The sequence below is a fragment of the Jaculus jaculus genome, chromosome 2 (genome assembly GCF_020740685.1).
Source record: "Jaculus jaculus isolate mJacJac1 chromosome 2, mJacJac1.mat.Y.cur, whole genome shotgun sequence".
In the NCBI taxonomy this organism is placed as follows: Eukaryota; Metazoa; Chordata; class Mammalia; order Rodentia; family Dipodidae; genus Jaculus; species Jaculus jaculus.
In genome coordinates this window covers 58,958,625-58,984,914 of record NC_059103.1, presented here as the reverse complement: position 1 = coordinate 58,984,914, position 26,290 = coordinate 58,958,625, and the positions used below count along the sequence as shown (strand labels likewise).

Here is a 26,290-nt window from a genome sequence, read left to right as displayed (position 1 = left end):
CAATTTGGGGGAAATTTTCCTCTATGATTTTGTTGAAGATGCCTACTATGCCTCTGGAGTGGAATTCTTCTCCTTCTACTATGCCCTGAATTCTTATATTTGATCTTTTCATAGTGTCCCGAATATCTTGAAATTCCCACTCATACTTTTCTATAAGTTTGTCTTTCTCTTTGTTGGACTGCATTAGGTCTGCCACCTGGTCTTCTAGCTTAGATATTCTGTCCTCTCCTTCATCCATTCTACTGGTGAGATTTTCTACAGAGTTTTTTATTTCATTAACTGTGTTCTTCATTGCTAGTAATTCTGACTGGTTTTTCTTTATTATTTCTATTTCCCTATTTATGTCTTGTATTGCCTTCTTTATTTCATTAAATTGGTGTCCTGCCTCTTCTTTGATTCCTTTGATTTCCTCTTTGATTTCTTCTTTGATTGTTTTCATGTGTTCTTTGACCTCTTTGAACATATTTATAATTATTCTTTTGAACTCTTTCTCAGGCATTTCCTCTAACTCTTTCTTTCTGGAGGACATTTCTGATGCATTAATACTTTTAGGTGGATTTATATCATCTTGCTTTTTAGTGTTTCTTGTGTTATAATGTATATATTTTTGCATCTTGGATTAATGTAATGCTTGGATTTTCTAGCTAGCTGTGTATTCTTAGCTGTATCAATTGATTTGATGTAATATATTTTCAGGGTAGGACCTTAAGGTATTAGGTGTGGCTCTTAAGACTCTCAGAGTATCTACAAAGATATTCTTAGGGGTTGAGTTTCCCTGCTATAGGAGTATTCATGCAGGCTGAGTGGATTAAATACAGGTAGATTCTAAAATTTAACTAAACTCTGTACACATTCAATCAAAAACAGCCCCGAGTATGTATGCAAGAGTAGTTATTATAATGACCAGATCTTCTATCAACAAAGAGGTTTAGATTTCTGGTCTGTTGAGGGATCCAAGTGAGCTTGTGACCAAGTGAGACCCTTCCCTGGTGCAATCCCAGTTACCTTGGGTGATTTTGGTCTCAGTCAAGTTGCTGCCTGGGTCGTCGGGCTGCTGTTCTGATTTCTGGAGCTGGGCACTTGCTTTTCCTACGGGGCAAACCGAGCCGCTGCTGCTGCCTCTGCTGCTGCCATAGCTGCCACCACCGGAGCCACCACCGCTGCTGAAGCTGCCGCTGCCGTGACCACCGCTGCTGCTCCCCCCGAAGCCGCTGCTGCGGGATCTGCCGCCGCTGCCGCTCCTGGGTCCGCTGCTGCTGGGGCCGCTGGTACCGGTGCTGGAGCCGCTGAAGTTGCTGTCGAACTCTGCTCCTGCTTGGGTCCCGCTGTCAGCCCAAGTTGGCGTGGCCAGGTCCCGGGCCGCTGCTGTGTTCGCTGGAGCTGGGCTCAGGCGGTGGAGGAGGGGAGGGAGCCGCGGCTCCTCCGGTTCTCTCGCTGCTCCACGTGTTGTTCTACCTCGCGGTCTTCTCCTCTGCTGCTCGCTGCCGCTCTCCCCTCACGTTTCCCGAGTTGCGGAGTGCGCGGTGTGAGGGGAAAATCCCGCACCTGGCTTTTCCTGCGGCTCGAGCCGAGAGACTGGCGGCTTTCTGCTGCGCTGCGGCTGCGGCGGTTGCCCGAGCTGCCGGAGCCGCTGGAGCCGCTTTTCCTGCCTGTGCGGACTCTGGATGCTCTATAACTCTTCTACTTCTCTGCTGCCGCCTCAATTTCCTATACACCTCACTTTTTAGTAAAAGTGTGTATTTTGCTGAGTTTTTTTGGTCTTTTTCCCCCCAGGCTGCTTTGGCGTGGTACCTACGCCGCCATCTTAACCGGAAGTCTCGACTGACTGCATTTTTCAGTGCTAGTATTTCTGCCCATTTCCTCCCCCCTTTGGTATTTCTTTTTTTGTTTTGTTTTGTTTTGTTGTTTTTTGTTCTCTTCAGTATTTCTGTTTCCTTACTCATGTCTTGTAATGACCTCCGTGTTTCATTAAGCTGGTTTTCCTGTGTTCTCTTGGAATTCCTTCAGGAGTTTGTTTTCTTCTTAAATACTTTTTTTTCTTCTTTGATTCCTTTGGTTTCTTTCAGTATAGATAAAATCATTTTTTTTTAAAAAAATCTTTGTCAGGCAAAGTATTGTCTTGATTCTTTGTATCTCTTGTATTATAATATAGCGATTTTGCATCCTTAGTTGATTTGATACTTGGGTTTTCTAATTGTCTGTGGTGCTTTTGTAAGACCCCCGGAATGAGGACCCCACACTCTGCCTGGAAATGGCGACACCCCAAATCACTCACGAGAAACGGTCTTGATGCAAACAGCAAGAGAGTTTTTATTCCAAGCGCGCTGGGTCCCACAGTTGTACACCGCACAGGGGTAGAGGACTGCAGAGCCCTGAATGCAGGAACGGGACAGTTTTTATAGGGTTTCTAACAAAGCCTGTGCATTAGACCAATCATTTTTTTAACATCAGGAGCCCGTGGGGTGCGAGCCAGTCAGTTTGTGCCACTCCATAGTTTCTAAGCCAATTAGTTTAATTTGTTCAAGCCCCTCATGGACCAGTCAGTCTCTTATGACCTTGGTGGTCAGCATTTGCGCAGGTCCTTGGGTGGGAGTAGCAGAGTGTGGTATCAGTCTCCTATGACCTTGGTGGTCTGAGGCAGGCTGCTACGGCTTATGGTGCGGGCTACTAAGGCTTACGGTGCAGGCTATTAGGGCTTATGGTGCAGGCTATTTACAGAAACCAAATAAGTGGTTCACTTTATTATTCATTTCCCATCCTTGAGGGCTATCTCATGCCCTTTTTACCTAGTTTTATATTAGGAGCGGGCTCTGATATAATGAGAATAGGGATTCTTTACTTGCTTCCAACAGAGAGTAAAGCTTGGAGTTTGAGGTATGCAGGGGCCCACTTAAGCTCCCTTTGGAGTGTGATAGTATTTCTGGGCTTCTGAATTCTTGGGCCTTTCACTTTTAGATTTGGAAATCCAACTTTATGTACCTTCTGAGTAGGAGCTTATGGTGCCAAGTGTAGCTCTTGTTCTGCAACCCAACTGCATAAGTAATCCTAGGTGTTGAGTTTGCCTGCATTCAAGTATTCTGCTGAGATGGGTGGAGCAATTTACTGGCAAGATTCTAAAATTCACCTGAGCAATATACACATTCAATAAAAACCAGCACAGAGTATGTAAGTATGGGTATTTAAACAAACAGATAACCTTATTAAGCCACAAATCCTATGGGAGTGTGTTGCTTTACACCCTTAATCCTGTCAGCTGGAAGATTGAGGTTTATATTCTGAAATGGGTTCCAGGTCAGGCTGAGTCTGAATTAGATCCTGCCCCGAATAATAACAGAAGAAAAAGACAAAAGCCCTATAAATATGAAAGCATCAAAGGCAACAATAGTCAACCCCAAATATAGCTTAATTGAGAATGATAAAGCCAACTAAGAATATATAACCCATACCCTGCCCTGACATGGAAAGAGAGATTAGACTTCCAATGTAGGCATATGTACCTGCTTTTTTGTCAGTGGGCCTTGTTATCTTTTGGGGTGGCTTCCAATGTCACCAATGCTGAGTGCCTACCTTGTTCCCTCTGTGTTGTGCTGTGCATCTGGTGTTCTGATCAGCCATGCTGGATGCCCTGCTACTGGGTCCTGAACGAGTTCTCTAAAGATTTGTGGTTTTGATGGTTGGGGGATGGGAGAGTGCAGGAAGCCTGTACTGGAATGTTCAGCTGGTCTCATTTGTATCCCCTTTAAGCTGGTCTCTGCAGTCTCTCCTTAAAGTTTCTAGACTTTGCAAGGAGGCTGATGAGGTTGGAAAATCCCCTTATTTGATCTCTGCTCCTGCAGCTTGGCGGTGCTGTGCCTGGTGGGCATGTGGGTCTTCGGGGATCGGGCCACAAGCACCTTGGCAGGATCATAGCTGGTTTCCTCCTTTCTGGTAGATCTTGGTCTCTCCTGCTTCTCCCCTATGGCTGTTAAAAACCTATAAAGCTTTATTTTTTTTTTTTAATCTTCCCACTGTCACTTTATTTCTTACACTTGTTAAGTATAAAAATTACAGGTATTAGAAAAAAGCTATGACATTAAAATAAAAGAGACCAGGGAGTGGTGGTACATGACATTAACCATAGCACTTGGGAGCAGAGGTAGGATTGCCATGAGTTTGAGGCTACCCTGAGACTACATAATGAATTCCAAGTCAGCCTGAGTTAGAGTGAGACCCTACTTTGAAAAACCAAACAAATGAAATAAAATAAAAAGAGAAATTGAATGACAGGGAGAGGGCATATGATGCAGAGTGGAGTTGTGAAGGGGAAAGTGGGTGGGATTATAGTTAATTTTTTATAATTATGGAAGTTATCAATAATAAAAAAATTAAAAACATAAAATAGAAGGTTCTGAGGTGTTGGAGATATGGCTTCACTGGTAAGGCACTTGCCTGTGAAGCCTAAGGACCCAGGTTTGATTTGCCAGTACCCATATAAACCATATGCACAAAGTGGTGCATGGATCTGGAGTTCATTTGCAGTGGCTAGAGGGCCTGGCATGCCCATTATCTTTCTTTCTCAAAAAAAGTTATATATATATATGTATGTATGTATGTATATATGTATGTATATATATATATATATTTGTTAAAATGCTGGGCATACTGGTAAACTACACAGATAAGAGGGTCTCTGAGAGTTCGAGGCCAGCATGCAACTATACAGTGAGTTCCAAATCAGCCTGGGTTAAAGTGAGACCCTACCTTGAAAAATGAAACCTACAGGTAGCCACTGTTTTAGGCTGAGCCCCAAAAGACCAGGCTGATAGTCAAACTAGAGTCACTCAGAGGAAAAATCCAACAGAATTTTTTCTCCCTTGGGAAATTTTTTTTCCTTTTTTTTCTCAATTTTTATTAACATTTTCCATGATTATAAAAAATATCCCATGGTAATACCCTCCCTCCTCCCACTTTCCCCTTTGAAATTCCATTCTCCATCATATCCTCTCCCCATCTCAATCAGTCTCTCTTTTATTTTGATGTCATGATCTTTTCCTCCTTTTATGATGGTCTTGTGTAGGTAGTGTCAGGCACTATGAGGTCATGGATATCCAGGCCATTTTAAGTCTGGAGGGAGCATGTTATAAGGAGTCCTACCCTTCCTTTGGCTCTTACATTCTTTTTGCCACCTCTTCCACAATAGACCCTGAGCCTTGGAAGGTGTGATCGAGATACTTAGTACTCCAGTCACTTCTCTCCAGCACTGTGATACCTTCTGAGTCATCCCAAGGTCACTGCCATCTGAAAAGAGAAGATTCTCTACCCAAAGTGAGAGTAGCATTAATATAAGGGTATGAATATTAAGAGAAGTGCTTACTGGACAGTTTGATAAGCATAGTATATACATCTATCTAGACATCAGCAGATGTTACACCCCTAGGGCTCATGACTATCTCTGTTTTTTTTCTTTTTTTTTATGATTTTTTTAATTTATTTTTATTTATTTGAGAGTGACAGAGAGAGAGAATGGGCACACCAGGGCCTTGTGCATCTGGCTTACGTGGGTCCTGGGGAATTGAGCCTCGAATCAGGGTCCTTAGGCTTCACAGGCAAGCGCTTAACCACCAAGCCATCTCTCCAGCCCTGTTTTAAATTTTCAGTATCAGGGATGTATTCCCTCCCATGGAGCGGGCCTCCAGTCCAATTGGAGGGCAGTTGGTTTCTACCATGACAGATGTGCCACTATTGCACCCGTTGGCTCATTTGTCCTAGCTGGCTAATTATAAGGCTTGCAGTGTCCACTGTTGAGTATCTTCACTGGTGTTATCTTTTTCTCCCATTGAACTACATATAGAATGGCTTCTTCCAGCTTTTTGTCAGCTGGTCTACATGGAGGAGGTTATCAGCTCAGTTCCAGCAAGGGTTCTCAGTGGCCTTGCAGCCCAAGTATGTAAAGTCCTCAGCAATAGGGTCTTACCATCTATTCCTGGTGGGAAACCAAGGGCCTCGGCAATGACCTATAATGTTTTGGGGGGCTCAGGGACCTCCCTGGCCAACAACTCACTGGAGGTATCCCATCCCTGGCGCTGAAAATTTTCTAGCAACAAACTACGGCTCCTGAATGTTCCAAAAAAGTAGGTTTCCATTTATTTATATCCTCTTAGATTTTGACTAGCCAGCCCTCCTTCCACCTTTCCTTTACTCAATCTCTTCCCCTGACCCCACTTGGGCCTTTTTACCCCCATTAATCTATTCTTCTACTTACATATATACAATACCATCCTATTAAATACTCCCCACCTTACTTTCTCTTCCCTTTGCTACTGAGTTTTCTTCCTATTCACACAGAAGCCCAGTAATCTGTAGCTAGGATCCACATATGAGAGAGAACATGCAACGCTTGGCTTTCTGGGCCTGGGTTATCTCACTTAGTACAATCCTTTTCAGATCCATCTATTCTAAAAATACCTCTGACTACAACTCCATTGTATAAATGCACCATATCTTCATTGTTCACTCATCAGTTGAGGGACATCTAGGCTGGCTTTATTTCCCAGCTATTGTGAATTGAGTGGCAATAAACGTGATTGAACAAGTATCTCTAAGGTAATGAATGAGATGAGTCCTTAGGATATATGCCTAGGAATGCTATAGCTGTGTCATTGGTAGATCTATTTTTAGATGTCTCAGGAACCTCCACAATGATTTCCACAATGGCTTCACCAGATTGCATTCCCACCAACAGTGTAGAAGGTTTCTTCTTTTTCCACATCCTCACCAGTATTTATGGTCATTTGTTTTCATGATGGTAGCCAATCTGACAGGAGTAAGGTGATTTTACCTTTGCTCTCTTGTGCTAACTAATATTTGATTATTGTTTGGTTTTTCCAGGTTCCTTATATGTGTGCTTTTCTTTCTCTTCAGCTCTGAGATTCTTTCAAGTTTTTTCTGTAGAGCTGGTTTTGTCTTCAAACATACCTTTAGCCTGCTTTTGTTGTGGAATGTCATTATTTCTCCGTCTATTTGAATGGATAGCTTTGCAGTATAAAGTAACCTTGGCTGACAGTTGTTATGTTTCAGAAGTTGGAATACATAACTCCAAGTCCTACTGGCCTTGAAAGTTTGTGTTGAGTAATCTGCTGTGATCGTGATGGGCTTGCCTTTGTAGGTAACTTGATTTTTCTCTTTAACTGCTTTCAGTATTTTTTTCTTTGGTTTTTGTGTTTGGCAGTTTAATTACAATATGGCAAAGAAAGGTTCTTTCCAGGTTTTTGTCTGGTGGTGGTTCTATATGATTCCTGTGTCTGCATTGGCACCTCTTTCCCCATTTTGTGGAAGTTTTCTTTTATGATTTTGTTGAAAACACCTGCTATGCCTTTGGAGTGAAATTCTTCTCCTCCTTCTATACCCTGAATTCTTATATATTTTTTTCTATTTTAAATTTTTTAGTTTATTTTTATTTATTTGAAAGTGACAGAGAGAGCAAGAGGCAGAGAGAGAGAGAGAGAGAGAGAGAGAGAGAGATTGAGAGAGAGAGAGAGGGTGCGCCAGGGCCTCCAGCCACTGCAAACGAACTCAAGACATGTGCTCCCTCTTGTGCATCTGGCTAACGTGGGTCCTGAGGAATCGAGCCTCGAACTGAGGTCCTTAGGCTTCACAGGCAAGCGCTTAACAAGGTTTCATGCACTGAATTCTTGTATTTGATCTTTTCATAGTGTTCTGAATATCTTGAAATTCCCATTCGTACTTTCCTTTTAGTTTGTCTTTCTCTTTGTTAGACTGTATTAGATTTGCCATCTGGTTTTCTAGTCTTCTAGTCCTATCCTTCATCCATTCTACTGGTGAGATTTTCTACAGAGCTTTTTATTTCATTGACTGTGTTCTTCATTGCTAGGAATACTGACTGGTTTTTATTTATTATGTCATTCTCACTCGAGGTCATTTCTAATGCATTAATACTTTTTGGTGGATTTATATTGTCTTGATTTTTGGTGTTTCTTTTATAATGTATATATTTTTGCACCTTGGATTAATTTAATGCTTGGATTTTCTAGCTGCAGTATTATTAGTTGTATCAGTCAATCTGATGTTATATATCTTCAGGGTAGGAGCTTAGGGTGCCATGTGTAGTTCTCAGTACTCTCAAAATATCTACAAAAGTAACCCTAGGTGTTGGGTTTGCCTGCTATGAGAGTATTCAAGTAGGCTGAGTGGAACAAAATACAGGCAGATTTTAAAATTTAACTATACAATGTACATATTCAATGGAAAACAGCAGAGTATTTATGCAAGAGTAGGTATTATGGCAACCAGATCCTCTAACAAACTCACTGTCCCTTAGGGTTTGTGGTGTTCCATACCCTTAATCCTGTCAACAAGGAGGTTTCTGGTCTGTAGAGGGTTCCAAGTCAGCTTGTGACATAGTGAGAACCTTCTCTAATGTACAACAGAAGAGGAAACAAAGCCACTATAAATCAAAAAGCAACAAATAACAAGCCCAAAATATAGCTTATTTAAGAATGGCAAATCCTACCATCTATCAGATTTAACATATAATTTATCCTGATATGGAAGGTGCAATTAGCACTTTGGTTCAGGCCTGTATACTAGGCTTATTTGGCGGGTACTGACCTGGTGTAATCCCAGTTACCTTTTGGGATGGATTTGGTCTCAGTTATGCTGTGCTCCTGCTTGGGTCCCTCTTTGGTGCACTGTGGGTTCAAGGAGGCTGGCTGGGTTGTTGGATTGCTGCTCTGGTCATGGTGCTGGATGCTGTGAGCTCCCTTTCCCTGGTCTCTGGTGCTTGCTGGCACTTGTGCTGGTTGTGGGGAAGGGGAGGCTGTGGATGGTGGGTCTAGTTCTCCCACTGGTCCACGTGATCCTCTGCTCCTCCATTGTTTGCTGTGGTTCTCCACGTTTCTTGAATTTGTGAAGAACTCCGATGTGAGTGGAAAATCCCCTCAACCTGGCTATTCCTGCAGCTCAAGCTGAACCTTGCAGCTGTGGCCTTGTGGACCTGGTGCCACTGCTGCTAGAGTGCTTCTGCCTGCCTCTGTGGGCTCTGGATCTCTCCTACTTCTTTGCTTCTATTGGCAATTTCTTATACACCTCATTTGTTAGTAGAAGAATGTATTTTGCTGTTTTTTTTTTTTTTTGTTTGTTTGTTTTTTGGCTTTTTCTCTCCTAGGCTGCTTTGGTGTGGTTCCTATACTGCCATCTTAACCGGAAGTCCCAGCTTCACTGGAAGAAAAGTGTATTTTGCTGTGGTTTTACTTAAATCCCTCCATCAGCTTGTTTGGCATGACTACTATGCAGCCATCTTACCTGGAAGTCCCTCTTGTTTTTCTTTTTAAAGAATATTTTATATAAACATTTGCAGGAAGAGAGGAAGGAGGGGAGAGGGAATGGGCATGCCAAGGCCTCCAGTCACTGCAAACACCAGATGTATGTGACACTTTGTGCATTTGGCTTTACATGGGTACTGGGGAACCAAACCTGGATCCCTAGGCTTTGCAGGCAAATGCCTTAACCATTGAGCAATTTCTTCAGCCCTTTCCTTTTAATTTTATTTATTTATTTGCTTGTGTGTGTAGGCATGCCAGGATCTCTTGCTGTTGGAAGTACGTGCCTATCTGGCTTTACATGGTTGGCTTGGGAATTGAACCTAGGCTGGCATGCTTTGCAAGCAAGCACCTGTATTGGTTTGTCCCATGGTTTGACTCTGTCTTTCAGTCCAGGAAAACTCCGGTATGCTTGAGAAGATCAGCAAGAGACCCCGGGAGCCTGTGGATGAAGGTGAAGAAAGTGTGGAGCCCTGGGCAAAGCACATGAGACAGACCACAGAGGCAGCTCCTGTAGTGAGCAAGGACACATTTTCTTATATGGGTATGTCTGGTTTAGGTTTAATTTTTTTTTTTTCAAGGTAGTGTCTCCCTCTAGTCCAGGCTGACCTGTAATTCACTATGTAGTCTCAAGGCAGCCTCAGATTCACAGCTGTCCTCCTGCCTCTACCTCCTGAGTGCTGGGATTAAAGGTGTGCATCGTCATGCCCAGACAGGTTTAAAAATTTTGTTTTTAGGTTTAAAACTTTAAATGTAATAATTATGAAAATATATCACTATAAAAACTTACCCTGCTTTCAAAATGGGAGGGTTTTCAGAGCTTTATTCTTTTCTGAAAAGGTTCTCTAGAACCCCTAGCTTCTCGTTTTGGTGTAATGCTAAGGATTGAAACTAGGGCCTTACCTATGCTAGGTATGCTAGACAAGTACTCTACCACTTCTACCACTAGTTATATTCCCAGCCTTCTTTTTCCTTTTATTTTGAGGCAGGATCTCACTGAGTTGCCTATGCTGGCCTTGAATATACTCAGAAGCCCAGGCAGGCTATGAACTTGTAATACTTCAGCCTCAGCCTTCTATCCTTCATCCTTAGCTACTGGGTCTGAGAGTGGTCTGTGTCCTTCTTTCCCAGCTTGATCCATACAGTTCCCATGTTGTTCAAACCCCATCTGGAAGGAGGGTGGCAGAGGTAGACCCACTGTACCAGAGACATATGTGCTGAGAGGATTTGAGGAGATTGTCGGCAGCCTTAGCCTTTGGGCGGTGGGAGGAGGGAATAAGCATCAAGCTAAGCACTGCCTTCTCATAAAGGACAACTTTCTGAGAGTGCATGTGATTCCAGCACAAAGAATGTTTAATTGTCCTGTGACCCCTTTACTATGGAATAATAGCAGGTCTCACTGTGGCAGGTTTTGTCCTTAGAAAGTAATCACCTTCACCTTTTAACTTGCCTGGCACATGAGACCAGCAAAAAATGGTCTCATATAAGGAATTCACATTGTCTTAGACATTAAACTATGGCATTGCAAAGTTCCCTCAGTTTGAGTGGTAACTCGGCCATGGTAACTGTTGAGTGACTTTCAGTTTTTATCAGAGTCAGTCCAGGCTCACTGTTTTCTCTCTCTCACAGGTGAATCGGTGGTTGTCTACACAGATGGCTGCTGTTCCAGTAATGGGCGAAGGCGTGCTCGAGCTGGAATTGGTGTTTACTGGGGGCCAGGCCACCCTTTGTGAGTCAAAAATATAAGCTGACTGTGTAGCTCAATTGTTTATTGGTGGATTCTTTGGGAAATCTGCCAGATGAATGACACTGGCCTTGAGAGCAGAAGCAACTTTGATTTTTCTGCTACTAGACATCTAGGTACTTGACTTTGCCAAACACGAAGCCTCTGCATTATCCCCAAGCCCTAGCTCCTGGGAGGCTCTGTCTCCCTGTCTCTTAGTGTAGGAGATAAGAGGCATGTGGGCTCTAGGAACCTGTTTGGAAGGGGATGCTGGGTGAGGCAGCAGCTCAGACTATCTCATCATAGGTCTCTTCTGAAGATGTGTGACCCAGAAGTATGTCAGAAAGCGTAGTCAGGTGATTGTTCAGATATACTTCACCTCTGAAGGTGTAGCAGACAGCCCTGTGGCTAACTTTAAAGTTGGGATTTGAGCTCTGTGAGGATTGTATAAGGCAGTTTTGATGTTCATCTTCAGTATTTATACATGTGCTAAATAAATGTCTCCAGGCACAGTTAATATAAATTGTTCCCTAGTGAATTACTATTTTTTGCTTTCCAAATATCTTTGTTTTTTTCATTAAAAAAGATTTTGTTGATGGGGCTGGAGAGATGGCTTAGCGGTTAAGCCCTTGTCTGTGAAGCCAAAGGACCCTGGCTAAAGGATCGATTACTCAGGACCCACGCAACCCAGATGCACAAGGGGGAACCTGCATCTGGAGTTTGTTTGCAGTGACTGGAGGCCCTGGCACTCCCATTCTCTATCTGCCTCTTTCTCTCTGTCTGTTGCTCTTAAATAAATAAAAATAAACAACAAATTTTTTAACAAGTCTTGTTGGGTGAGGATGTGCATGCCTTTAATCCTAGCTGAGATAAGAGGAGCTCTGGGGGTTCAAGGCCAGTCTCAAGCTACAGAATGAGTTCCAGGTCAGCCTGAACTAGAGTGAGGCCCTACCCAAAAACAAATGAACAAAAAAATTGTAAATTTTGCTGGGCGTGGTGGTGCACGCCTTTAATCCCAGCACTCGGGAGGCAGAGGTAGGAGGATCACCGAGAGTTCAAGACCACTCTGTGACTCCACAGTGAATTCCAGGTCAGCCTGAGCCAGAGTGAGACCCTACTTCGAAAAAAAAAAAAAATTGTAAATCTTAGGTGTATTGTTTAGAGACAGACTTTCATGTAGCATAGCCTGGCCATGAATTCCTGATCCTCCTGCCTTGGCCTCCTCAGTGCTAGGATTATAGATGTTTATCACCATGCCTTTCTCCTCTTCCTCTTCTCCCTTCCTCCCTCAGTCCCTTGTGTATGTTAGAGAGGGTCTCTCCCACTGAGCTACACCCCCAGCCCTGGTTTGGTCTTTGCTGCTTTGTGTTTAAGCCTGAACGCTAGTTTGTAATCCAGTGAGAGAAATCACTTTGAGAATTAGCTTTATATAAGTTTTTCTTTTGTACTTCTCTGAAATAGAAACCTAGGCATTAGACTTCCTGGACGACAGACAAACCAGAGAGCAGAGATCCATGTAAGTGACCAGAGAAATGTGTTTGTCCTTCCTTGGTGTTGACTGTGAGCATGTCAACTTTGTCTCCTCTTGTTTTACTGTCTCTGTATAGAAAGTATTCAAAGCCCACAAGAAACTCAGGGATAGTAACAGTTCTGGAAGATAGTAATTTTCTAGAAATAGTCAAAAACTTATTTCAAGTAGGCACTAACAGGAGAATTAAATGTTTAGCATTACTTCACATAGAGAATATAATCATGGTATGTCCACAAAAAGAAGCGTTTCAGTTTTGAAATCATCTTGATCATCAGTGATATAGAAAGTTGAGTATTTTCCACATAGCATGACCATGGACTTGTTTTTTTTCAAGGCAGCCTGCAAAGCCATTGAACAAGCAAAGGCTCAGAACATCAGCAAGCTGGTGCTATACACAGACAGCATGTTCACCATCAATGGTGAGCTTTCGTGTCCCATTTAGTCTATTTTCCCAATCACTGTGAATGGAAGTAGGCTTTCTTTCCTGATAGGAGATAGCGTAACACAACAGGACACAGATGGTAGTAGGGATGACATTGGGTTTGTCAGGTTTAGAGGAAAGAGGGAGGTTGGGGTCCAGGTCTGCTTGTCCTCAAGTAGATGTGGCCTGGTTCTTGTGGCATCCAAGACTGATTCATCCTTGTATAACTTAGTATCCCAGCATGCTGGCTTTTGGGGTTAGGGATAGTATGCATAGGAACACGTGGGGATGCTTAAGAAGCTGCGGGAGATTTCTTAGAGGATGTGACATTGTAAGCTTAGAGCCAGCCACAGGTTGGATACAGCTAGCAACAAGAGGAGAGATAGGCTACTTCAGGCATGAGCTAAAGGCCTAAGCAGCTGAAGCTAACTAAGGAAGGGAAGTGTCTGGGCTGCAACTGGAACCCAGGAAGAGCCATGTGAGTAGAGAGTGCTGGGAGCCTTCTGCATGGATGAGCCTGAGAGTGCATTCTCCTAGGGATAACTAACTGGGTTCAAGGCTGGAAGAAGAATGGGTGGAGAACAAGTGCTGGGAAAGATGTGATCAACAAGGAGGACTTCATGGAGCTGGATGAGCTCACCCAGGGCATGGATATTCAGTGGGTAAGTCGTGTATATACATCATATGGCTACAGTGATGAGAGTGTCTAAATGAATTAAGAATGGCTTACAGAAAGGACATAAGCAATGTAGGTTAAAGTGACAGCTTCCATTACACTAATAACATAATGTACATCAAAAGTGTTTGACTCTTAGGGTCATCTTGAGTGGTGCTTTTTAAAACAATTTTTTAATTTATTTATTACCAACTTCCATAATTATAAAAAATACCCCATGATGACACCCTCCCTCTCCACACTTACCCCTTTGAAACTCCACTCTCCATCATACCCCCTCCCTATCTCAATCAGTCTCTCTTTTACTTTTGATGTCTTGATCTTTTCTTCCTCTTATGATGGTCTTATGCAAGTAGTATCAGGCATTGTGAGGCCATGAATATCCAGGACATTTTGTGTCTGGAGGGAGCATGTTGTATGGAGTCCTGCCCTTCCTTTGGCTCTTACATTCTTTCCGCCACTTCTTCCACATTAGACCCTGAGCCTTGGAAGGTGTGATACAGATATTGCATTATTGAGCACTGCGGTCATTTCTTTCCATCACCATGATACCTTCTAAGTCATCCCAAGGTCACTGCCATCTGAAAAGAGAAGATTCTCTACCAAAAGTGAGAGTAGCATTAATATAAGGGTATGAACATTAACAGAAGTGTTTACTGGGCAGTTTGATAAGCATAGTATATACATTTGGCCAGAAAACAGCAGATGTTACACCCCTAGGGCTCATGACTACCCCTGTTTTAGGTTTTCAGTATCATGGATATATTCCCTTCCCATGGAGCAGGCCTCCAGTCCAATTAGAGGGCAGTTGGTTTCCCCCATAACAGATTGCACCCGTTGGCTCATTTAGCCTGGCTGGCCAATTATAAGGCTTGCAGTGTCCACTGATGAGTATCTTCACTGGTGATTTCTCTTTCTCCCATTGAACTACATGCAGAATGGCTTCTTCCAGCTTTCTGTCAGCTGGCCTACATGAAGGAAGTTATCAGCTCAGATCCAGCAAGATTTTGAATGGTGCTCTTTTAACCAGAGTATTTCTGGATGTAAGATTCACTGATGTTTGACTTGAGGGCTTCTTTGCATCCTTACGTTTGGTTAGTTGAGCAGAGTAATGCCTGGCCCAGGCATACCTTGTCATTATGAAGTGAAGAGGAAGTTGGCCTCTTCTGTGGAATTAGCCAAAGTTGCAAATAAAATTAAAAGAACCTTTAACCCTAGTACTTGGGAGGATCACTGTGAATTTGAGGCCAGCCTGGGATTACAGACTGAACTCCAAATCAGCCCCAGCTAGAGTGAGACCTTGCCTCCAAAAAGAAAAAAGAAAAGAAAAAAGTAGGGTGGCTATTTTTAGTTTTCCAAAATGAGTGCTTTAAAAAAAAAAATTATTTATTTGAGAGAGTGAGAGAGAAGTAGGCAGATAGATGGGTTGGGGATGGGGGAGAAAGAATGTGCATGCCAGGGCTTCTAGTCACTACAAAGACCTCCAGACACATGTGCCACCATGTGCATCTGAGTTACGTAGGAACTAGGGAATTGAATCTGAGTCCTTAGGCTTTGTAGGCTAGTGCCTTAACCACTAAACCATTTATCCAGCCCAGGGAGTATTTTTTTTATTATAATATTTTTTGGTTTTCTGTCCTTTTTTTCTTCTCCAGGGAGTATTTTTTAATAAAGTGATGATACTTATTATAAAGCTTTTTCTCTAAACAGTACAGTGCAAGTTAAACTTACAGCCATGGTCTCAGCCCTGCCTTGTTCTGCCTCAGAACACTGATAATGATGGTCCCTGACTTGTAAATTTGCTGTAGCACTGTTGGACCAGGGATGGTGACTCAGTGGTTGAGCTCTCCTCGTGTGCACAATGTCCGTTGTCTAAATGCATTACAATATATAGATAGGTAGGTAGGTAGGTAGAAAGAAAGAAACATTCCAGCATTTGGGAAGCTTAAGTAGGAAGATCTCTGTGATTTCAAGGTCAGCCTGGACTAGAGTGGGAACCTGCCTTCACAAAAAGGGCACAGGGGCTGGAGAGAGGGCTTAATTTTTAAAATAAAAATAGCACGGGGCTGGGGTTCAGTGGTTAAGCCTAATGATCACAGTTTGACTCCTATGTATCCATGCAAAGCCAGAAGTACAAAGTGGCACATGTGACTGGAGTTCATTTGTAGTGGCTAGAGGCTCTGGCATATCTATTCTCTCTCTCTGTTTGGCATGGTGGTACACACATTTAGTCCCAGTACTAGGGAGTCAGAGGTAGGAGGACCGCTGTGAATTTGAGGCCATCCCGATACTCATTGTGAATTTCAGATCAGCCTGGGCTATAGCAAGATACTACCTTGAGAAAACAAAACAAAAGCAAAACATTTCAGCTTCTCAGGAGGCTGAAACAGGAGCATCACAAGTTCAAGGCTTGCCTAGGCTTCAGAGTAAGTTCAAAGCTAAGCTGGATAACTTAGTGATACTTTTGTTTATTTATTTATTCTCAATTTTTTAAAACATTTTCCATGATCATAAAAAATATCCCATGATAATACCCTCCCTCCTCCCACTTTCCCCTTTGAAATTCCATTCTCCATCATATCCTTTCCCCATCTCAATCAGTCTCTTTCTTATTTTGATGTCATGATCTTTTCCTCCTCTTAGGATGGTCTTGTGTAGGTAGTAGCAGGCACCATGAGGTCATGGATATCCAGACCATTTTGTGTCTGGAGGAGCATATTGTATGGAGTCCTACCCTTTCTTTGGCTCTTACATTCTTTCCGCCACCTCTTCCGCATTAGTTCCTGAGCCTTGGAAGGTGTGATCGAGATATTACTCAGCACTCCAGTCACTTCTTTCCAGCACTATGATACCTTCTGAGTTGTCCCAAGGTCACTGCCATCTGAAAAGAGAAGTTTCTCTACCCAAAGTGAGAGTAGCATTAATATAAGAGTATGAATATTAAAGAGAAGTGCTTACTGGGCAGTTTGATAAGCATAGTATATACATTTAGCCAGACAGCAGCACACATTACACCCTTAGGGCTCATGACTACTGCTGTTTTAAGTTTTCAGTATCAGGGATGTATTCCCTCCCATGGAGCGGGCCTCCAGTCCAATTGGAGGGAAGTTGGTTTCCACCATGACAGATGTGCCACTATTGCACCCATTGGCTCATTTGGCCTAGCTGGTCAATTATAAGGCTTGCAGTGTCCACTCTTGAGTATCTTCACTGATGGTATCTCTTTCTCCCATTGAACTACATGTAGAATGGCTTCTTCTAGCTTTCTGTGAGCTAAAATATTTTTTTATGGGCGAGTGAGGGGGAGAATTGGTATGCCAGGACCTCCAGCCATCGCAGTCAAACTCCAGATGGTGCTCCATCTTGAATACTTGTGCAAGTTTGTGTGCTTGTGTCACCTTGTGCATTTGGCTTATGTGGGATTGGGAGAATTGAACAGAGGTCCCTAGGGCATGCAAGTACGTTAACCACTAAGTTATCTTTCCAGCCCCTCTCTTTCTCATTTGCACCATGTTTTTGTGTTCAGCTTGAGAATTAAACTTGGGTCAGCAGGCTTTGCAAACAATTGCCTTTAACTACTGAGCCATCTTCCTAGCTCCCTATCTACTTGTTTATTTAAGTAATATGTGGGGACGTGTTTCATGATAGGGTTCACTCTAGTCCAGGCTCACCTGGAATTCACTGTGTAGCTACAGAGTGGCCTCAAACTCATGGTGATCCTCCTACCTCTGCCTCCCAAGTGCTGGGATTAAAGATGTGTGCTACCATGCCCAACTAAGTAATTTTTATTTAGTTTTTACACGTGTGTGTGTGTGTGTGTGTGTGTGTGTGGGTGGGTGGGTTTTTTGAGGTAGGGTCTCACTCTCGCCCAGGCTGACCTGAAATTCACTTGGTAGTTGCACAGTGACCTTGAGCTCATGGTGAACCTCCTACCTCTGCCTCTCAAGTGCTGGGATTGAAGGCATGCGCTAGCACTCCTGGCTTTTCTTTTCTTTTTTTATAGTTTTTGTTCTTTTTTTTTTTTTTTTTTTTTTTTTTAATTTGAGAGTGACAGAGAGAGAGGGAGAGAAAGAGGCTGATAGAGATTGAATGGGCGCGCCAGGGCTCCCAGCCACTGCAAACAAACTCCAGACGCATCCACTCCTTTGTGCATCTGGCTAACATGGATTCTGGGGAATCGAGCCTCAAACCGGGGTCCTTAGGCTTCACAGACAAGCACTTAACCACTAAGCCATTTCTCCAGCCCTCTTTTCTGTTTTTTAATGAATGAATATTAGACTTAAATTAATTGACAGCTTCCATTAATTATAGATAATAATCCATGATAATTCCCTCCCCTACTTTTCCCTTCACAAATCTACTCTTCATCATATCCCCTCCTCCTCTAAATTAGTCTGTTTTATTTCGATGTCATCATTTTTTCCTCCTATTATGAGGGTCCTGTGTAGGTAGTAGTATGCATTGCAAGGTCATGGATATCCAGGCCATTTTGTTTCTGGAAGACTGCATTGTAAGCAGTCCTACCTTCCTATGTCTCTTACATTGTTGGCCAGTCGTGGTGGCACACACCTTTAATCGCAATACTCGGGAGGCAGAGGTAGGAGGATCACCAAGAGTTCGAGGCCACCCTGAGACTACAGAGTGAATTCCAGGTCAGCATGAGCTAGAGTGAGACCCTACCTCGAAAAACAAACAAAAAAGAAAAAAAAAACATTGTTTCCATCACCTCTTCCGCAATGAACCCTGAGCCTTGGAAGTTGTGATAGAGATGTCTTAGTGCTGGATACTCCACTGTCACTTCTTCTCAGCACTGTGGTTCCTTTTGAGTCATCCCAAAGTTACCACCATTGGAAAAGACAAGCTCCTCTAACCAAAAGTGAGAGTAGAATTAATACATGGGTTTGAACATTAGGAGAAGTACTCACCAGGCAGTTTGGTGAGCACCAGACACCAGCAGGTTGCTATAGCTGTCTGGACTTATATCTGAGTCTTTTTATTCTTTTCCATTGATCTATGTGTCTGTTTTTGTGCCAGTACTCTGACTCTATAGTATTGGTTAAAATTAGGTATGGTGATACCACCAGCCTTTTATTCCAAGGTAAATTTATTTATTTATTTTTTTAAATTTTTATTAACATTTTCCATGATTATAAAAAAATATCCCATGGTAATTCCCTTCCTTCCCCCCCCCCCCACTTTCCCCTTTGTAATTCCATTCTCCATCATATAACCTTCCCAACTCAATCATTGTACTTACATATATACAATATCAACCTATTAAGTACCCTCCTCCCTTTATTTTTTTTTTAAATTTTGTTTATTTATTTGATTGAGAGCAACAGATAGAGAGAAAGAGGCAGAGAGAGAGAGAGAGAAAGAGAGAGAGAGAGAATGGGCTCGCCGGGGCCACCAGCCACTGCAAACGAACTCCAGATGCATGCATCCCTTTGTGCATCTAGCTAACGTGGGGAGTCAAGCCTCGAACCTGGATCCTTAGGCTACACAGGCAAGCACTTAACCGCTAAGCCACCTCTCCAGCCCTATTTATTTATTTTTGAGGCAGTTGTGAATGGGAGTAGTTCCCTGATTTCATCATCCTCAGAATGTTTGTTGTTAGTATATAAGGAGGCTACTGACTTCTTTGTGTTTATTTTGTATCCTGCTATATGGCTGTGGTGGTTTGATTCAGGTGTCCCCCATAAACTTAGGTGTTCTGAATGCTAGGTTCCCAGCTCATGGAGATTTGGGAATTAATGCCTCCTGGAGGGAGTGTATTGTTGGGGGCGGGCTTATGGGCTTTATAGCCAGTTTCCCCATGCCAGTGTTTGGCACACTCTCCTGTTGCTATGGTCCATCTTATGTTGGCCAGGGGGTGATGTCCACCCTCTGCTCATGTCATCGTTTTCCCCTGCCATTGTGAAGCTTCCCCTCGAGCCTGTAAGCCAAAATAAACCTCTTTTTCCCAGAAGCTACTCTTGGTTGGGTGATTTCTACCAGCAATGTGAACCGGACTGCAACAGTAAAGTGGTACCAAGGAGTGGGGTTGCTGCTAGACACCTGACTATGTGGCTTCAGCCTTTTGTAGCTGATTTTCAAGAGGAAAGTGGAAGGAGTAGAAACCTTGGCCTAAGAGATGACTTGCAGTGCTGTAAGTACAGCTTAATGGACTATTCTGGTCTGAGCTCTAAGACCTGAATGCAGTAAGAACTATGGACTGTGAGGTTTGGCTTATGAGGGTGAGAAAGAGCTGTGCCTGGACTGGGCTAGCAGTTTGTGTGAGAAGCTTGCTGTTATGCCCATGTCCTGAGAAGTTGTGCAGGGTTGCTTTGCGTAGAAATGAACTGGTGTGTGCAGAGGGATATGGCACAGAAAGAAAAATCTTTGGGTGAACTACTGCCAATTCAGCTGCAACTGAGAGATTACAACCTTTGAGACTGGGCTAGCTGACCTGCGCTGCGGCAACAAAAAGAATGTCAACTCTTTTGAAGGGGCCTGAGTGCTCAAGGAGTGTCCTGTTCTTCAAAGTCTGCTTTATTCCCCCCTGGATTAACAAATTGGCACCCTACCTGGTATCGTGGAGTATAAGAAATGCTGGAAAGAGGGTCATTGAGTTTGCAACACGGTCTTGTGTTTTGGAAATGGCCATGGGCAGTGTGAAACAGGTTTGTTGGTTGCCTGCATAGAGACCCCATGGGGCCATGAGGATGAACCGTGGCTTGCAGTGGAGACCCAGTGGAGATGCCGGGACCATGAGATGGCTGCCAAGGAGCTGCCAGCCCCGATGAAGTTTCCCAGGACTGTGAGTAGCCTAGCTGGAGGAGCGGAATTGGAATGCCAGAGACTTGTTGCTGGTTAGAATTATCGGACTTGAAGACTTGTCACTGGCTAGAGTTGCTGGACTTGAAGCTACCGAGTTTGATGTTTGCCCTGGTTGTTTTAAATCTTGTATTGGTTGAATGTTTCTTTGCTATGCCCAATGTCATCTTTTGCAGTGTGAATATTTATTCTGTGCCATTATGGGTTTTTTGAGGTTATATTTTGGTTATTATGGCTCAGTTAAAAGATCTTGAACAATGGGGATGTATGATCATCATTGAGATTGATAAAAACTATGGGGACTTTTAAAGTCAGACTGAATGCATTATATTTTACATCATGTATGGATATCAGTTTATGGGGGCCAGGGGTGGAATGTGGTGGTTTGATTCAGGTGTACCCCATAAACTTAGGTGTTCTGAATGCTAGGTTCCCAGCTCATGGAGATTTGGGAATTAATGCCTCCTGGAGGGAGTGTATTGTTGGGCGCAGGCTTATGGGCTTTATAGCCAGTTTCCCCATGCCAGTGTTTGGCACACTCTCCTGTTGCTATGGTCCATCTTATGTTGGCCAGGGGGTGATGTCCACCCTCTGCTCATGTCATCGTTTTCCCCTGCCATCGTGAAGCTTCCCCTCGAGCCTGTAAGCCAAAATAAACCTCTTTTTCCCAGAAGCTACTCTTGGTTGGGTGATTTCTACCAGCAATGTGAACCGGACTGCAACAATGGCTAAAAGTATTTATCAGCTCTGACAGTTTGCTGGTAGTCTTCAGGGTCTCTTATGTCTAGAATCATATCATCTGCAAATAATAACTTGATCTCTTCCTTTCCAATTTGTATCCCTTTTATGTGTGTCTCTTGCCTTATTGCTATGGCTAAGACTTCCAAAACTTTATTAAATAAAAGTGGGGACAGTGGACACCCTTGTCTTGTTCCTGATTTTAGTGGAAAAGCTTCCAGTTTTTCCCCATTTAGTAATATGTTGGCTGTAGGCTTGTCATAAATAGCTTTTATTATGTTGAGATATGTTCCTTCTGTTCCCAGTTTCTGTAGGACTTTTATCATGAAGGGGTTTTGGATTTTGTCAAATTCCTTTTCGGCATCTATTGAGATAATCGTGTGATTTTTGTCCTTCAGACCATTTATATGATGTATTACATTTATTGGTTTGAATATGTTGAACCATCCCTGTATCTCTGGGATAAAACCTACTTGGTCTGGATGAAAATCTTTTTGATATATTGTTGTACTCTGCCAGTATTTTATTGAGAATTAAAATTATCAGTGAGAGAGAGAGAGACAGGGAGAAAGAAGTGGCATGCCAGGGCTTCAGTCATTGCAATCAAACTCCAGATGCTTGCGCCACCTATTGGGCATGTGCAACCTTGCGTTTGTCTCACTTTTGTGTGTTTGGCTAATGTGGGACTCTCAGAGTTGAACATGGGTCCTTAGGCTTTGCAGGCAAGTGCCTTAACCACTAAGCAATCTCTGCAAATCATGATTCTATAATTTTTTTATTTCCTTCTTGATTTCTTCATTAACACATTCCTCATTTAGTAGTGTACAGTTTAATTTCTATGATTTTGTGTATGCATACAGCTTTTCTTGTTGCTGATATATAGTTTATTCCCATTGTGATCAGATAGAGTGAAGGAATTATACCAATTTTCCTGTATTTTTTAAGATTTGCTCTGTGTCCTGATATATGATTTATTTTACAAAATACTGCATGTCCTGCTGAAAAGAATGTGTATTCTGCAGCATTTGGATGAAATGTTCTGTAGATATCTGTTAGGTCCATTTGTTGTATAAACTCATTCAATCCAGATGCATCTCTGTTTTTTTTTTTTCTCAATTTTTATTAACATTTTCCATGATTATAAAAAGTATTCCATGGTAATATCCTCCCCCCCCACTTTACCCTTTGAAATTCCATTCTCCATGATATCCCCTCCCCATCTTAGTCTCTCTTTTATTTTGATTTCATGGTCTTTTCCTCCTCTTATGATGGTCTTGTGTAGGTAGTGTCAGGCACCATGAGGTCATGGATATCCAGGCCATTTTATGTCTGTAGGGAGCACATTTTATGGAGTCCTACCCTTTCTTTAGCTCTTACATTATTTCCGCCCCCTCTTCCTCAATAGACCCTGAGCCTTGCAAGGTGTGATCAAGATTACTCAGTACTCCAGTCACTTCTTTCCAGCACTATGATACCTTCTGAGTTGTCCCAAGGTCACTGTCATTTGAAAAGAGAAGATTCTCTACCCAACGTGAGAGTAGCATTAATATAAGGGTATGAGTGTTAAAGAGAAGTGCTTACTGGGCAGTTTGATAAGCATAGTATATACATTTATCCAGACATCAGCATATGTTACACCCCTAGGGCTCATGGCTATCTCTGTTTTAAGTTTTCAGTATCAGGGATGTGTTCCCCCCCCCATGGAGCATGCCTCCAATCCAATTGGAGGGCAGTTGGTTTCCACCATGACAGACGTACCACTATAGCACCGGTTGGCTCATTTGGCCTAGCTGGCCAAATATAAGGCTTGCAGTGTCCACTGTTGAATATCTTCATTGGTGGTATCTCTTTCTCCCATTGAACTACATGTAGAGTGGCTTCTCCCAGCTTTCTGTCAGCTGGTCTACATGGAGGAGGTTATAAGCTCAGTTCCAGCACCGTTTCTCAGTGGCCTTGCAGCCCAAGTATGTGAAGTCTTCAGCAGTAGGGTCTTACCCTCTATTCCTGGTGGGAAACCAAGGGCCTTGGCAATGGCATGTAATGTTTTGGGGGCCTCAGGGACCTGCCTGGCCAACAATGCATTGGAGGTATCCCATCCCTGACACTGAAAATTTTCTAACAACAATCTATGGCTCCCGAGTATTCATTGCCCGAAATCAGAGGATTCCATATGATTTATTTGCATACTCTTAGATTTTCATTAGCCCTCCTTCCACCTTTCCTTTACTCATTCTCTTTTCCTGACTTCACTTTGGGTCTGTTTGTTTTTTGCCAGGATGACCTGTTGGTAGCTGAGAGTATGTTATTGATGTCACCCACTACAATTGTAATTGGTGTTATCTATGCCCTTAAATTTAATAGTGTTTGTTTGGTGAATATATGCTTAGCATTGTAATGTCATCTTGTTGAATTGTTCCTTTAATCAGTATAAAGTGACCTCCTTTATCTTTCCTAACTTACATTGGTTTGGAGTCTACCCTGTCAGATATTAGGATAGCAACACTTGCTTATTTTCTAGATCATTTTCCTTCCTTTCACCCTAAGATAGTGTTCTTCTTTTATGGAAAGGAGAAATTTTTGGAGTTAACAAATAGAAGCAATCCTGACCTATCCCAGTTTGCAAACCTGTGTCTTTTGGTTGAAACATTGATTCCATTGATGTTAAAGAGTTATTATTTTTTAAAAAAGAGTTATTGAAAGGTGTTAATTTATTCTTGCCATTCTTCTCGTTTTGTAGTTTTTCCTGGTTTCCCTTTACCCTCTTGTGTTAACTATTTGAGTATGGTTTATTTTTTCCTGTTTCTGTATGTGTTTGCTTTTCTTTCTCTTCAGCATGAAGAATGCCTTCAAACATTTTTTGTAGAGCTCGTTTAGTGGACATATGTTCCTTTTGCCTCTTTTTGTTGTGGAATGTCCTTATTTCTCCATCAATTTGGATGGATAGCCTTGCTGGATAAATTTTGGTTTACAATTGTTATCTTTCAGAACTTGTGATACCATCATTCAAATCCTTTCTGGCTTTTAAGGTTTGTGTTGAGTAATCTGCCATTATCCTGATGGGCTTGCACTTATATCTGACTTGATTTTTGTTTCTAACTATGTGACCATGCAATGTTCTTTCTTGATTTTGTTTGGCATTCTAAAGGCTTCCTGTATCTGTATTGGTGTCTCTTCGCCTATTTGGAGGAAATTTTCTTCCAAAATGTTGTTTAAAATACCTACTATGCCTTTGGAGTAAAATTCTTCTCCTTATACTGAATTTTCTTTTAAATTTTAAAATTTCAATTGGGTCTATAGTTGAGTATGATTTTCCTATAAGGAACTCTATGTTTAATACTAATTGTCAACTTGACAGGATCTAGAATCATCTAGGAGACAAACTGCTGGGTTTGTCTGTGAGAGATTTTCTTAATTAGGTTACCTGGGATGGGAAATACACCCTAGCTGGTGGTACCATCCTTTGGCCTGGGTTCCAGCTTGAACAAAAAGAAAGGTGAGCTGGGCATGGTGTACACTCCTTTAGTTCCAGCACTCTTCCTTGGAAAACAAACAACAACAACAAAAAATGTGAGCTGAGCACCAGCATTTGCCTCTGCTTCCTGAAATATGACCAGCTGTCTCCAGCTCCTGCTGACATGCTTTCCCCACCAGGATGTACTGTAACTGTACCTAGGGAAAGCCAGATGCATAAAGTGGCACCTGTGTCTGGAGTTTGTTTGCCAGTGGCAGGAGGTCCTGGCACACCCCATTCTCTCTTTCTTGTGTGTCTCTCAAACTCAGAAATAATTAATTTTGTTTTTTCTTTTTTTTTAATTGACAACTTCCATAATTGTAAACAATATCCCATGGTAAATCCCTCTCTCCCCCCACTTTTCCCTTTGAAACTCCACTCTCCATCATATCCTCTCCCCCTCCCAATCAGTCTCTTTTATTTTATTTTATTATTATTATTATTGTTTGGTTTTTTGAGGTAGGGTCTCACTGTGGTTCAGGCTGACCTGGAATTCACTATGTAGTCTCAGGGTGTCCTCGAACTCATGGCACTCCTCCTACCTTTGCCTCCAGAGTGCTGGGATTAAAGGCATGTGCCACCATACCTGGCTTATTTTGATGTCATGATCTTTCTCTTCTGTTATGATGATCGTGTGTAGGGAAGGCGCTGTGAGGTCATGGATATCCAAGACATTTTGTGTCTGGAAGAGCGCGTTGTAAAGAGTCCTGCCCTTCCTTTTGCTCTGAAAAATTTTCTGCCGCCTCTTCCACAATGGACCCTGAGTCTTGGAAGGTGTGATAGAGATACTAAAGTGCTCAGCACTCCTCTGTCACTTCTTCTCAGCATCATGATGCCTTCTGAGTCATCCCAAGATCACTGCCATCTGGAAAGTGAAGCGTCTCTAACCAAAAGTGAAAGTAGCATTAATATATGGGTATGAACATTAAGAGAAGTGTTTACTGGGCAGTTTGGTGAGCATAGTATATACATTTAGACAGACACCACCAGGCGTTACACCTCTAGGGCTCATGACTACACCTGTCATAGGTTTTGAGTATCAGGGATGTATTCCCTCCCATGGAGCAGGCCTCCAGTCCAGTTAGAGAGCTGTCGGTGTCCCCCTGAGAGATATGCCAGTATTGCACCTGTTGACTCATTTGGTCAGGCTGGCCAAGTTTAAGGCTTGCAGGGTCCACTGTTGAGTATCTCCACTGGTGATTTCTTTCTCTCCCATTGAACTGTGTACAGTGTAGCTTTTTCTAGCTTTCTGTCAGCTGGTCTACAGGGAGGAGGTTTTTAGCTCACCTTCAGCAGGCTTTCTCAGTGACCTTGCAGCCCAAATATGTGGAGTCTTTAGGATCCACATATGAGAGAGAACATGAGACATTGGGCTTTCTGGGCCTGAGTTACCTCACTAAGTATAATGTTTTCAAGATCCATCCATTTTCCTGCAAATTTCATAATTTCATTTTTCGTTACTGCTGAGTAGAACTCTATTGTATAAATGTGCCACGTCTAAATTATCCACTCATCAGTAGAGGGCCATCTAGGCTGGTTCCATTTCCTAGCTATTGT

The 26,290-nt window shown here is 42.6% G+C and overlaps 1 protein-coding gene across 1 annotated transcript in view; it reads left to right on the top strand.

Moving 5' to 3' along the window:
• The window catches only part of Rnaseh1 (ribonuclease H1), a gene marked incomplete at its 3' end in the record, with an annotated part of 64,897 nt that overhangs the window by 12,950 nt on the left and 25,657 nt on the right, over positions 1-26,290 (top strand). Inside the window, 5 exon segments of the mRNA NM_001285996.1 lie at positions 9,735-9,861; positions 10,947-11,046; positions 12,502-12,556; positions 12,906-12,990; positions 13,530-13,654. Coding sequence (NP_001272925.1) covers positions 9,735-9,861; positions 10,947-11,046; positions 12,502-12,556; positions 12,906-12,990; positions 13,530-13,654 — 492 coding nt within the window.